A 14,717-nucleotide genomic window follows, 5' to 3' on the forward strand; every position below is an offset into this window, starting at 1 on the left:
CAAAAAAAAAAAAAAAAACCCACAAAATTTTAGGGCCGGGATTTAGCTCAGTGGTGCTGCCACCTTCCTAGCAAGTGCAAAGCCGAGAGTTCGATCCCTGGTACCAAAAAAAAAAAAAATAGTGGGCTGGACCTAACACTGAAAGCGCCAATTACAGAATCTGGTAAAGGAGCTGCAAGAGTTCTTTCTTGGTACATTCTTCCAAATATTTTGTGGGACAGAAACTATTAAAAACTGCTGTTAATATTTAAAAACAAAGAGCAAAATGAAGATAACACAAAGTCACAGGTATTGTTCAGGGACAGATGAAGATGGAGCAAACTCTCTGACAATAATGGAAAAGCCTCAAGGAGACAGTGTGCTGGGCAGAGAAGAGGTGAGGCTCTCCCCTTTTGTCAAGGCTGAGCACTGCATAAGCACAGCGGGCAGGGGGCACAGCCAGAACCCCAGGGAAGCCGAGTTCCTGGGGTGGGTTAAGTCAAGGAGGTCCTGCCCAGTTGTGCAGGGCTCAAAAGGCAAACCCCCAAACCTAATTCTACAATAAGTAAGAACAGGCAACCACACTGTAACAAAGAGGGAAGAGGACAAGCAGGAGGACAGAAAAAGAAAGCAAAGGGAAAAGGAGAGGGAGAAAGAGAGGAGGAGAGAATAAAGGGAAGTATGGAAGGAGAAAGGGAAAAGAATAAAAGGCTAGAACCACACACTCCTTCAGGTCAGACTCATAGCAGCCAAAACTCTGCAGAACTCAGTGCTGCACTTGAGCTGGGGGTAAAAACAAGTAAGTAAGAGATTCTACCCCTCCAAAATGCTGCCATAAACTTCCTACTTTACCAATGACTGAATTCAACTAGGTGCAAAGTACTGTCCTCTACATCACACACCTAATCCTTACACCGTTAGGTGTGAACTGCTAACCAGTTCAAAGATGGCCCAATAAGATTTTTTTTTTTTTTGGTTGTTTTGAGACAGGGTCTCACTACATAGTTGAGACTAACCTGGAACTCACTATGTAGCCCAGGCTGGTCTCGAACTCATAGCGATCCTCCTGCCTCAGCCTCCCAAGTGCTGGGATTACAGGCGTGCGCCACCATGCCCAGATGGCACAGTAAGTTTTAAAGAGTTATTAAATCATTGCTTGATGGTAAGTAAATCCCAGGGCCATGGTTCAAATTCAGCTTTTTCTGAGTCCTCCTCTCCCCTAGTCCTCCACCATACAGACATTCTAGTTTTCCATGTTTTATTTTTTAGGAACTTGTTTAAGAACTCTGTGTCTCCTATAACTCAACTTGGAGTTCTCATTTCTCCACTAACACATTTAGCAAATAAAAGAAAGGCACAGAAAAATAAACCATTGTTAATCATATACCTATGAAAAAATATAAAGACACAAAACTTTATTCCCATAAAAATGTAGTAGACATGCAAAATGACTTAAATTGCCCAGAAAAATACCAAAGAATGTTCAGTGTTTCCTTTTATTTTCAGAGACAGAGTCCCACTATGTAGTCCAAGCTGGCCTTCAATTCATGATCTTCCTACCTCAGCTTTCCCAGGACTAACAAAGTGTTGGGCTGGGGATGTAGGTCAGTGGTGGAGCATTTGCCTAGCATGTACTGTGTTTAACCCCCAAGACCACAAAAACAAAAAAGAAACAAAGTGCTTTCCATAAAATTTGGTATACAGTAAATACTATATAAATGCATGTTAACTTAAAATCTTGCATTGTGAGCCAGGGATAAACTACAAGGGTACAGTGTTTCCCTACAGGTGCCAGGCCATGTTCAATCCTTGGCAGCATGAGCACGCACGCGCACACACACACACACACACACACACACACACACACACAATAAATAAAATGAATGAATAAATAATCAATCTTACATTGTGCTTTTCAAATTGAGGTGCTGGGGCTGCAGAACTCTATGGTGTATTTTCAAACATCCATATGTTCACTAAAGACAATGGGCGGAGGATTATTTTAATACTGATTGATAAAAATTAATGCAAATCACTTGTGTAATTTTGGATCGTTTGCATAAATTCCTATTAACCAAATACTCCTGGAGATTTCAGTGTTCAAGTTTCCTTTGGAGTGAGAACCACTTACTCATTTTGGACTTACTGCTTTTGGGTCAAATTTAGGCCCAATAGCCCCACATGAGTTTTATAGTATCATGAGTTTAAAGTCGTGGCAAGGGAAGTGCTGACTTGGGCTCACCAAGGTAGAGGCCCACCAAGTCTGTATGGGCGAGGCAGCAGTGCCCTCTGCTGCAGCAGTGGTGTTGGCGAGAACTGGATGTTGCCAAAGAATAGCCATACATTGGACTAATGCTGGTAACGTAACTTTGTCAGTTTTCTTCTGTAAAATCTATTATTTAGTTTTATAGCTTACAATATAGTAATTTATACCTAATTTTAGGCTTGCACCTGTTAAAGAACCACAGTAGTAAAAATAAACAAACAAAGAAAGAAAACCCACACATTTTATAAAAAACACTGAAACCTTTTTCCTAAAATAGACAGCAGTCCTCCTTTATCCATGGAGCGTATGTGCCAAGAACCCCAGTGAATGCCTGAGGCTCTCCTAGCACCAAACACTATAACGTAATGCCATTTTCATCTTTCACTTAGCATGCACTGACTATAACTTTTGCTGTTGGAAATATGACTGCAAAACTAATACTACTTTCTTCTTCCTTCTTCATGATTTCATGAATAGATTTTTTTCTTATCATAGATCTTAGCAACCTCAACATATATTTTTTTATCTCATTAAATGTAAAGAACTTTAACCTCTTTACTTAAAGGAAGCACTTTATATTCTCTTTGGCATATCTGAATCACCAGAATTACTAATCTTATACTTAAGGATCATTGTTAAATAAAACAAAGGTTACTTGAACACAAGCACTGCCACACTGCAAAAGTCAATCCAATCATGTTGGGCTCTATGTTGTTAACAGGCAGATAGCATATATAGCAAGGATACACTGGCAAAGATGATTCAGGTCTTGGAGCAAGATAGCTAGCAAGAGATTCTGTTACACTGCTCAGAATGGTACACAGTTTAAAACTTAATAGTTTGTTTATTTTTGGAATTTTCCATTTCATACTTTCAGACCCTGAGTAACTGAAACCGCAGAAAGTAAAGCTGTAGTTAAGAGAGAGATCACTGTACTCAAATTTGAGGAATATCATTTTAGGTTATTTTAATTATGTGCTGTCCTATATTCCCAGGTTACAGCTACTATTCCAGATTTCATACACATTTCAGCAATAATGTTTCATTTTTTAAATAAGGAAACAAATAATTATATTCACATGGAGGGAAAAAGTGCATTCATATCAAAATCTTATTACCATGAACACTGATAAACACTAACATTCACTAATCCCTGTCTTCAAAGCCAAGGCATCAAGTTGCTCATAGATCCCTAATTTCTAATGTGTTTCATTTTGCATGTCAATATACAGAAGATCAAAGTGAAGGTCCTATTAGAATAAAATTATAATTTAACTAAATAACCATTTCAATTTTAAATATTCAATCACATTTCCTCATAACTGTTATAATAAAAGCTGTAAATCTAGAGAAATATACAGATATTATAACACATATCTGCATATTTTCTATAGTAACTCCTTGATAATGGAGTTACAGAAAAAATACACCAACAGATTTTGATAGCAAATACAGCCTCACATAATTATCAAACTACACGTCCATAGTGAAACCAGAAATAAGATGAATACAACCAGAAGCATCTAATCCAAAGCTATATAAAGAAGGAGTGAAGAAATGCAAGAAGGAACTAAAGTTTCCACATTCCCAACAGAGGAACAGTGTAGTACACGTTTTACATATGTCATCTCACAAGCCACAGGATGCAAGCATTACTCTCAGTTTACAGAAGAGAAAACAGAAGCTAAGGCTGGTAAGTAGCAGACCCAGGTACACACACATTACATGTGGTGGGATCAGGACCAACCCCTGTGATTGTGCTCCTCTCTATAACCCTTCCCTCCTGAAGGCAGGCATGCCGAAGAGCAAATTTATTTTTAAAGACTCCACAAAGCAAAAATCAGTAAAATGAAGACCAAAATTAAGGCAAAAAAGAGTTTATAGCCACTAATGAAGGACTTAATACTGGTGATGACATTAAACTCATTAACCAGTGTCTTAAACTGTCTTCCTCTTATAAATACTACTGAGAAAAGTGTACCCTATTAGGAAGAAATTATGAAAGTTTTCAAAGGACAATTAAAAAATAATAATTTTCCTAAAACTTGTGAAAATCACAGAATAGAATATATAAATATTCACTTTAGCAAAAAACTGATGACAGGAGCATAAATAATAGGTGCCAATTGGGAACAAAGACTTTACCTGGAAAAAATAGAAAGGTTTTCATGAGCTATGAGCTGTACTTCATGGAGCATCAAAACTGGAAGAGCTGCATAGTTTTTGTATCAAATTTTATTCAAAAGAAGGACTACCTCCTCCAAATTACTAATAAAGTAGAGGAGTACAAATTGGAAGTTGGTATGACTTACTTTGGTTCTCCTATCTTGACGCCAGGATGCTGAGTGTAGGCGTGGGAATGTGTACTCGGGGCAGACTTAAATGCCATTGGACAGATAGGGCACTTGTAGAAGACTTCACAGTGAGAGCCTTGAATGTGAGACTTCAGTGCAGCCACATCAGAGTACACAACATTGCAATGTACACATCTGTTAGAAAAATAACACAGTCATTAGCATAGACCTCTAAACACATATGACTTCTCTGTGTAAGACCTTGGTAAGATGAACATATTTTATAGCCAGTTTGGGTTCCTAATGGCTTTTTGAAGGTATTTTGTTTTTCTCTAGAAGGTCATGAAGAAGAAAAATCAAACTGAAAAGGTCAATTTTTGGAGCAAGATTGGAGAATGACGGGTCATGAGAGCCAAATCAGCCCAAAGAACATAACAAAACCCCACAATTCCTGGCTTTGGGGAGGACTTGCATGTGCTGAATTCTGACACCAGGCCTGAACCATCCCAGTCCACAAACGACATTTGCAATGGAAGAAGCCCTTGCAGGCAGAAGCTACATGTTTCTCATGGAGAGGCAGAGAAATGTCAAAGAGCACCAGCTCCTAAGTAACACCCACTGTCTCTTGGTGCACACTGTGCAGTCGACGCATCTGATGTACCTAATGTATGGTGACCACAGGGTAGAGCAGGTCAACCCCCCCAGGTTTTTCGTCTCCTAGAAAATAAATATGAATACACTTGGATATGTTCAAGAAAGTACATGAATAACAAGCTTCTGAAAAAATGAGTATCTCTAAAAAATTGCCTGTAGCTAACTTCCTTACTTTTTGAATTTCAAATAATTTGACAATTAGGTCACTGTTTATTCCAATCTAACCCACAGAAACAAACTTTAAAACTAAGAATTCATTTCTCCTCTACTTCTTCATTTCTTATATGACTCATTGGCACTAATATCACTTCCACCTGAACACAGTCATCTTTGTTCTGAAAACTACGCTACAGTCTCTCTGCAGATGCAGGAATCTCCAGAGATTTACTTGGGTGCACCTGAACACGTGTTCCTGGACATGTGTGTGAATTACCTGGGAAGACCGCAGACAGGCCCCCTTCTGTCCATGAAGCAATACCCAATGACTTCCATGGTACCTAGGACACGTCCATGCTTAAAGACTCTCTTCTAAATCATGGAGATACTGTACTTGCAAAGCCACACAGGTGTGGCATGTTCTGCACCATATGCATTATATAAAGCACACCACATTAGACTTTGCATGCATTTTTTTCAAAATTATAATTAATGCATTAGTATTTTGAATGTCTTAAGGCACAATGTTCAGCAGCACAGACAATGGCAATAGGAAAACAGAAAGAAAGCTTCACTGTATTATCTACTAGAACTGTTATTTCAGGCAATACAAGAGCCATCCAAGATATTGAAACTCTTCTGAGTTAACTTGTCTTGAGTAGGTTAATGTTTCTTTATGGGCCAGTTTTTATAAAATGAGAAGAGTTGAAAAAGAACATTTTTAGTCTTTCTCAACCCTAGAAGCTCATGACTCCAATAAAAGGGGAGACTATGCAAAACAGGAGTGGAGAGTTTAGTAAGAAAACCAAGGATCCACCATGCCACAAACCACAAAGATCTTCCCATCAAAAGACCAGGGAAGGATAAAAAGGAAGAAAGAGAAACGTACCAATTCCCTGAAGTCATTTTCAGAGATAAGATGGTTTAATTAATAGAAAGTATAAAGGAAGTTAAAGTATTTAAACTACAAGTGGCATTTTTTGAGGCACAACAAAGTGGTATTAACTCAGTTTAAAACCACTATGGAGGCCAAAAGCAAACACTCTTTTTTTTTTTTTTTTGAGGGGCTGAGGGTGTGCTGTGGATTGAACCCACGACCTCTTGTATGCTAGGCAAGTGCTCTATCACTCAGCTACATCTCAACCTGATTTATTTTAAGACAGGGTCTCATCAAGTTGCCCAGGCTGGCCTTGACCTTGTCTCTCCTGCCTCAGCCTCCTGAATAGCTGTGATTATACACATGCATCACCCAACCTGGCCTGAAAAAGCCTTCGTTAAGGTGACAAAAGAATGCAGAGTATTTTTAAAGTCTTAAAGGACAAAGTTATAAAGTGTAAATTGTATAACTGTATACACACTGTATAATTGATAACGTGAAATAGGAAGGAAAGGGCTAAAGGTGTAGGGGAAGTGGGAAGGGTAGGGGAAAGGAAATAAGGAAAAGGAAAAATATGAGAAAAGGACAAATGGAAATGAAGTCTTTGTAAGTAGGGGAGGGTGGACAAGGAGAAGGGAGGGCAGGGATATGGGGAAAAATGAGAACCAAGATCTGTCATGTAAAGGTACAAGATCCCAATGATGAATGTAACTGTACTGTGTATTTAAAAAGTACCAATGAACTCAACAAGATTTAAAAAAAAAAAGACAAAGTTACAAAACACCTATCTATAGTGATAGAAGTTTCAGGGCAACAGAGGTCAGCAGGGAATGCAAGGGAGGCAGGCATACAGAGGCAGAGTTTGAAGAGCTCATACAATATCTTAATGCTACTAAAAATCCAATCTACTGAGAAATATTTAATATACTCATAAATCCTTTGTGTCCTGGCTGCAATCCAGTCCCCCCACTTTTTTTTTGGAGAGAGTCTCACTATGTAACTCAGGCTGGCCTTGAACTTATTTGGTAGCCCAGGCAGGCCTTGAACTCATGGCTATCTTCCTGTCAGCCTTCCAAGAGCTGAGATTACAGGAATGTGCCACCATGCCCAGCTTATTTTCTAAATATAGTCTTAACTTTTTTCTTTTACAGTACACAATTCTGTAAGATGTAGATCCAATATATCAGAAGGCCAAAATTTCAGAGAAAGACTTTTATCAATATTTGACTTTTTGAAGCCAAAGGACCCCTTAGTATTTGAGAAATGAAGTATGAGCAAGAAATTACAACACCTGCATCAGAAACAAATAAAGGAAGATGTGGGAACCATGTGACAGACTTCTTTGGCTACAGGAAAAAACAAGCTGAAAATAATTAGCTATGCAGCCAAACGCAACAAGGTCAACAGGCCACCAAGCCCAGTGAAATATCACACTGGACCATTATTTAAACAGCAGGTGAAAATTTAAGGTTAAAAATGTTTGTCTCTCTTCTCAAGGAGATATAAATATAAACTAAACTTCGTAACAGACTGAACAGTATTAATATGCAACAGTACGTTTACTATTTGTATAGCCTTCAGTTGGGGAGAAGGCAACTCTACACTTACTATAAAACTTAAAAATTGAATCTATAACTCAAAGCACTGAATGTGGATGAATCAAAAAGGGAAGCACAGATGGTCTTTTCCAAGTGAGATGACTACTTCAGACAGAGTATCTGTCTTAACAAAGACACTAGCAATAGCTTCACTCCAACCTTGGTTTGTTTTCATTATATTAGAATACAGTAAAAGTCTAAGGAAAGTTTGGCATTAATGAAAAAAGCAATATGTTGCAGAGCTGCCTTCTATTATTATACATGGAATCACCAATAACAGTCTCCAAACATGAGATAAGAACCAAAATATTATCCAGCATGGAGTTTGAGGCTCTAAGATATCTGATTATCCTGTTTGTAACATCCTAGTGTCACTGGCCACAGTCAGCCCATCATGTTTATAGGCAGGGCACCGCAGCACAGAGAATGCATGAATTTCCACATAATCAGTTACAGACAAAACAGGTACAGTACATGAAACTCTGATTTCTTGATTTCTAAACCAAAGGTTTCTACCAGGCTAAATCTAGTCTATAAAACACTTATACACTACAGGTTTGGAGGCATGAGATAAAAAAAAGAGAGTTCAGTCTCATCATTTAGTATTAGAAAAATTGGCAAAGCCACTCAGTGGTATAACCTAAACTTCAATTAAATAAACCACAAAACCATCAAATCATATCAACTGGACTTCATTTTTATAAAACATAACCAGACCAGAATATAACTAAAAAAAATATTGCACATTTAACAGTCTAACATTAAAGTTACCAGTTAAGCAAACAATATCAAGAAAAACATACAATACAGTAATACCTCCATTAACAAAGACATTGTGCTATATATGACATGCTATCTTGGGAGATTTTCATGGGGTCAAAATATATATGGCAAGCCGGGCATGGTGGCGCACGCCTGTAATCCCAGCACTCGGGAGGCTGAGGCAGGAGGATCACTGTGAGTTTGAGACCAGCCTGTGCTACATAATGAGTTCCAGGTCAGTCTGAACTACATAGTGAGACCCTGTCTCAAAAACAAAACAAAACAAACAAACAAACAAAATATATATATGGCATAGGAATGCACTTTAAAAGGTCATAAAATAGAGAATAAAGTTCATAAAAAATGAACTAACTTTTAAAGTAGAGAATAAAGCTCATCAAAAATGAACTAACATTAAATTTTGCAGATACTGTAAAATACATGACTGAGAATCTTTGAGAGCAGTGAAAGGGGCCACAATTAAGCTATGCAAAGGAGATGGTGGAGAAATCTAGTCAGCGAAAGGAGGAGGACAAAAAGGAGAAGGAAGGAAAGGTGACTTGGAATGGAAGATTCTTCTATAAAGAGCAATGTTAGAAAATGGTGTATATCAGATTCTTCAGTATGGATAAAGTAAGCGACCATCTCACATTTGTTTTCATTAGCAGAAGGGAAGCATTAAGAGATGAAGAAATACATGGTATTCTTCCAGGGATAAAATTTTAGGGAGTGTGACAACAAAAGTGTCCTAAAGCTTGGTCTCTAATGGCACACACCTGTAATCCCAGCACTCTGGGAGGAAGAGGCAAAAAAGAATCCAAGTTCAAGTCCAGCCTAGGAAACTTAGCAATACCTTGTCTCAAAATAAAAAAAGATCTGGGGATGCTCAGGGCAAAGGCCCTGGGTTCAATCTCTAGTACAGTTACCCACACCTGAAAAAAAAAAGTGTTCTAAAAAGGATGCAGACCGAAAAGGCTATGACAGTCAATCAAAGCTGAGCCTCCACACATGTACACTATTAATGAAAAGGATTGGCCCACCTGTCCTCAAATTTGTGTGGACAGCAGGGCCAACATTACCTTAAAAAGATTCACACAGGTAAACTCTAGTACAAGTGAGCTAGGCTTCCAGAGAACTGTTAATTGAGGTATTACTATATGACCCTGAGAATTATGTGCGTAGAGCATACCAACCACAGTGTAGTTATTAGTGAACAATATACTGACCGAAAACCAACTCTCCGTGTGTAGTGCAGACAGTTCTTGGTGACGTGGGTCTGGAAGTGCACCGACCTGCAGATGGCCCCACACTCGGGACAGGTGTAGGGAGATTTGTGCTGATGGATTCTCTGGTGTGATGCATAACTGCACTGGTTAGGAAGCAGCATCTGGCAGACAGTGCAAGTCTTCTAAATAAACCAAAGGGGGAAACAGGGTTGGTCCTGCTAAGTATTTTCTAATATGCAAAGAACCTTGGTTAAACCTCACAGTAATTACACCTCTCTCATTTCAAACACTGCTATAATTGAATAAACTTGAAAATTACGTGTTCAATGGAAAAATTCTTTTCGCTGTAAAAAACAAACCTTAATCTATATTGGGCATTCAGTCTCATCCCAAAGTATGAGCTGAAGAGAATGCCAGACTTAAACAGTCCCAATTTAGTTACTTTTGCATTTTGTTTAATGCAAGAAAGAGGCATTCTTGCAAATTATGTTAGCAAATCAACTTTAATGTATATTAACAAGTTTACAGGCATATGGATCTCGTGGGTAGTCACAGTTCCCATGATTCATAAAATTTCTTTAAAAATAATAAAAATTAACTACAGGCTAATTCAGTTTCTTCGTTTCTCCCCTAGTCATTTCAGTTGTTTGAATTCTGCAGCACAGACAGCAAAATAATGGCCACAGCAATTACTTTCTTTCCTGTACTTAAATTTGGCTTTTAAATGGTCAAACTGGCCATAATATAATTTATAATTCAGACCAATGAATTCCAGCTGATACATAAATGTACGCATTAAGTTAAAATTTTACAGAGCTTAAGATCTGATGTAAAATAAAATAAAGACTGAAACCTTCTTTGGAAAAGGCCATATAGCATTAACTACTCAGAATTTTAAAAAAGACTAAAATATACTATTTTTCCATCCCCTTAGATGTTAGCACCAAATATGGTATAATTTTAAAACACAAAACAAAAAAATTTTAATATAAACTGAGAAAGTATTACTTCCACTCTAAAAAAAAACCTAAAATAGCATGATATTAAAATGTCCTTGAATACATTCAGACATTCATGCAAAAACAAGTACCTACTATCTCTAAAATACATGTTTTGTATTAAAGTCAGAAAAAGCTTCAAAATACAGATTTGTGCTAAGATTTTAAACACTCTTGTATACAGAGTTACAAATTTTAAATGCTTATAGGCTTTTGAATAAGCCAAAAATGTAAAGTTTAAACTTCAGAGTGACTGAGACCAAGAAAAATAAGAAACTCACTTGAAAATTCTTTCTTGGTTTTCTGCTGAAAGGACTGAAATACAAATTTTATCCCATAAAATGTTTATTATAATCACAAAATAAGAACATTACAAGTAGCTTTGATGAGGTTAGTGTCATTTAAAAGCAGCATTCCTTTTCTAATAACACGTATTTCAAACGTTAAAACAAGCCACAAGGAAACAATCAACAGATTCATCATCACAAGATCCTGTTAACATCTACATTATCACCAGCAATCGTTTGTTTCTTTGAACTAAAATAGTCTATCTACTGTAACATAGTCCTTAATCCCAGACTGTGAATTAATGATGTCTGCATTTCCACAGGCATCTTAGAATATCTTGTACTTACTTGGGAATAAAATTCATATTTTGATACTAAAAGAAGAAAAAAGTTATATATCTATACATATATCCATACATACACATTATGCATTTATATACACACATGCATATATGTGCATATGTATATATAAATATAGATTGATCCCATTTCGCCAAAAAGCCACATAATAAATTAGGTATTTTAAATACATAAGTAAATTCAAGTGCATCATCTCATTTATTTCTCACAATAGTCTATGAAGTACATAATATCTCCAATTTACAGATGCAGAAATGAGGCTTAGTAAAGAAACTTGCCCAAAGCCCCACCAGCTATTAAGTACAAAAGGCAAGATTTGAACCAGATTCTAATAATTTTAAGGCTTCTGATGCAGCAGTGATGAAAGAATGGATGGGGGTTATAAGGAATGAACAAGAAGAAGAAAAACATACAGGACTGAAAACTAAGCAAATAAACTCAAATGCCAAAGATGATCATGTCATGCTAGGATTAGAAAGAAATCTGTACCCTCTCCCTCAGTAGCTTCTCTGTTATCTAAAGCACTGTGCTGTATAATACTAGCTTTATAACAGTCCAAAAGAAAAAGAAAATTTAAGACTATAAAGTGTTTCCTAGAAGCTTAAAAAAAACTTTTCACATTATCTTTCAAGATATAACAAATGGTTAATCTTCACAATACACATGAAACACACAATGTGTTGCTACTTAAGTTCATCATCACGTCTCCCCAGTCTCCAACCGCAAGCACGAGCACTCATCCATTCCAGCAGCCGAGGTTCTTCACCCACATTAGACACAGAAGCACAAGGAAAAAGGGGAGTCAATAAGGACTACAGCCTCTAATCAAAATGCTTTCATATTCTGCAACTGCTGAAATGGGAGAATGTGGTATTTGAGAGTCATGTTGAACACACAGGGGCCTTACCTTGTTTACACAGATACATGCATATTTTTATACACACACTGCATCTACTCCCATGTCTGTTTACCAGCTTCCACACCTTGCCTCCATTCCATTTTGAGGAAAAGTGTGTTCTTTTGTTTAGACTCCTTCATATTTGCACAGTACCCACAATTTTACACCCTTGACACAATTTACTTAGCTATTTTACAGTAAGCGTGTAATTCCTGCACCTCGAGATAGTAGTCAAATGTTTTCACAACACAAGGGCGTATTCCACTAGTTTTTCTGAGATGTTCTGAATTCAGAACAAATGTGCACATTTTCTGGATTTAGGGGACGCACTTGAATACTGCCAGGCTGTGAAAGCATTTTTTTTGGGGGGGGGAGTTTAAAAGAACCTGATTTTCCCTTCCCTCCCCCCTTTTTTTTTGTTTTTTTGAGGCAAGGTCTCCCTTTGTAGTTCAGGCTGGCTCTGAACTCGCTACATAGCCTAGGCTGGCCTTGAGCGCACAGCAATCCTCTTGCCTCAACTTCCCAAGTGCTGGGATTATAGGTGTGCCACCACAACCAGATCCCCTTTTTTTTCTTTTTATCCAAAGAATCTAACAATCCTACTCTCCACTGTACAAGTTAAGACTACTGACTAAAGAAGGAAGCAGTTTAATTTTCTGGCACCTGCTTTTTAGATAGAACCATAATAAAAGGTACTCAAATGTCTTATGTGTCTCTCGCTTTTTTACTTTTGTCATCAGAAAGCAGATTCATGTTTTCGATACTCCGGTAATTTCTACTCTCGGACACCCTCATTTGCTTAGGGAAGTGTTACTTTTTAAGGCAGTTACTACTTTTCAGTAGTCAGCTGATACTAAAAAGCTATAGGTAAATAAAATCGAGGGCCAGGGACTTAGCTCAGCGGTGCTGCCGCCTACCTCACAAGGTCCTGACTTCGATCCCTGGCACCAAAAAAAAACAAACAAACAAACAAACAAATAATAAATAAAGCTGAAAAGTTATCATGTCCCACACTTCACAATTACCCTTCTGAGCCCTTTCAGCCCAGTGCTGGCATCGAAAGCAATTGCTGACATGCAGATACATAGATATAAATATCCACGGAATATGGGGGAGCAGGGCCCGGACGGCTCTGTTAGGGAGTCAGAGAATGTGGAGCTCAGCATCCTTTTTCCATCGTGAGAAACAAAGAAATCAAAGTAATAAAGAAAATAAGTCTATGTGTTTCAATTCATATTTTAGAAAAACAGCCTGAGAAAGGGACAAGGGTAAGGGTGACAAATGTGAGTAAACATGGCATATATTCATGCTTAAATTCAAATAGACCAGAAGCCTGCAACAATACGAAATACTGAATTCAAAGGTCAAAACACCGCCAGTCTAGTAATTAGTCAGATTGTAAGTAAACTACTGTCACCACATTAACAGCAGTTCCGTAATCTAACTACAGAATAATTACCCAAAAAACAGGAATAATAAAACATACCAGTTTGTTTTCTGGTTTTCACTTTCATCCGATTTTACAGTAAGAACACAGAGAGGCAGGTTTTCTGTTTTTTTTTTTTGGTACCGGGGACAGAAATCTGGCCCTTGTACTTGCAGATGGCAGAACCACCAAGCCAAACCCCAGCCCCAAGACATATCATGTAAAGGTACAAGATCACAATGATAAATGTAACTGTATTGTTTGATTTAAATGTACCAAAAAACTTAATGCGAAAAAAAGACTAAAGACATACAATATAACAAAAAAAAGAAGAAGAAGAAGAAGAACACAAAGAGAATACTTCATTTCAGATCTTACTTAAATGGGAATAACAAAGAAACTGTCATAGGAGAACTGACTACAAATACCCTTATTCCCAAAGTTAGGTGGAGTTGCTTTGTCCTCAAATCACTGTGCTACATCTACAATCTCTAGGACTGTTAACAGTTGACAGTTAAACAAGCAAGTTGATTGAAAGCTATATGGATCACACATATAATCTACTTAAATGATTATTCCTGGAAAGTACAGGTGTATTTGAGAGCTGGTAACACTAAAATATGAACTGAAATAAGACTAGTCCGAACAAAATAAAAACAGAGAGCAAGGCCAAAAATCTAGTCCTGAGTCTTCAGGTAATAATACTTGAGAAGGGCTAAAAGGGCCTCCACGGTTTCCAGGAGAAAATGCTTGGGCAAAGTGTATACAAAAGCAAAACTATTCTTAACGATGTCCAGAAAGTTCCTAAAACTAAAATGAACAGTAATCCCTAAAAATGAGGACAACTGCAGACATTTCACCCTTATCTAAACTCTTAAAGCCAATTTGGATATAACCCAAAGGGTTCTTTCTTATATGAAAACCCTAGCTATGATA

The 14,717-nt window shown here is 37.5% G+C and overlaps 1 protein-coding gene across 4 annotated transcripts in view; it reads right to left on the bottom strand.

Annotated features, from left to right (window-relative positions):
• Nucleotides 1-14,717, bottom strand: part of Znf532 (zinc finger protein 532) — a 114,167-nt gene that overhangs the window by 40,543 nt on the left and 58,907 nt on the right. For 3 of the 4 annotated variants that reach the window (XM_033757341.1, XM_010603373.3, XM_010603372.3), the window contains 2 exons: nt 9,813-9,994; nt 4,558-4,734 (listed from right to left, as the gene is read on the bottom strand). The exons of the other annotated variant lie outside the window; for it this stretch is intronic. In XM_033757341.1, the coding sequence (XP_033613232.1) occupies nt 4,558-4,734; nt 9,813-9,994 (359 nt within the window). The remainder of the gene's footprint in view (nt 1-4,557; nt 4,735-9,812; nt 9,995-14,717) is intronic. 4 annotated transcript variants of the gene reach the window in all.

Source organism: Fukomys damarensis, unplaced genomic scaffold, assembly GCF_012274545.1.
Source record: "Fukomys damarensis isolate Sample0158 unplaced genomic scaffold, DMR_v1.0_HiC HiC_scaffold_30, whole genome shotgun sequence".
NCBI lineage: Eukaryota > Metazoa > Chordata > Mammalia > Rodentia > Bathyergidae > Fukomys > Fukomys damarensis.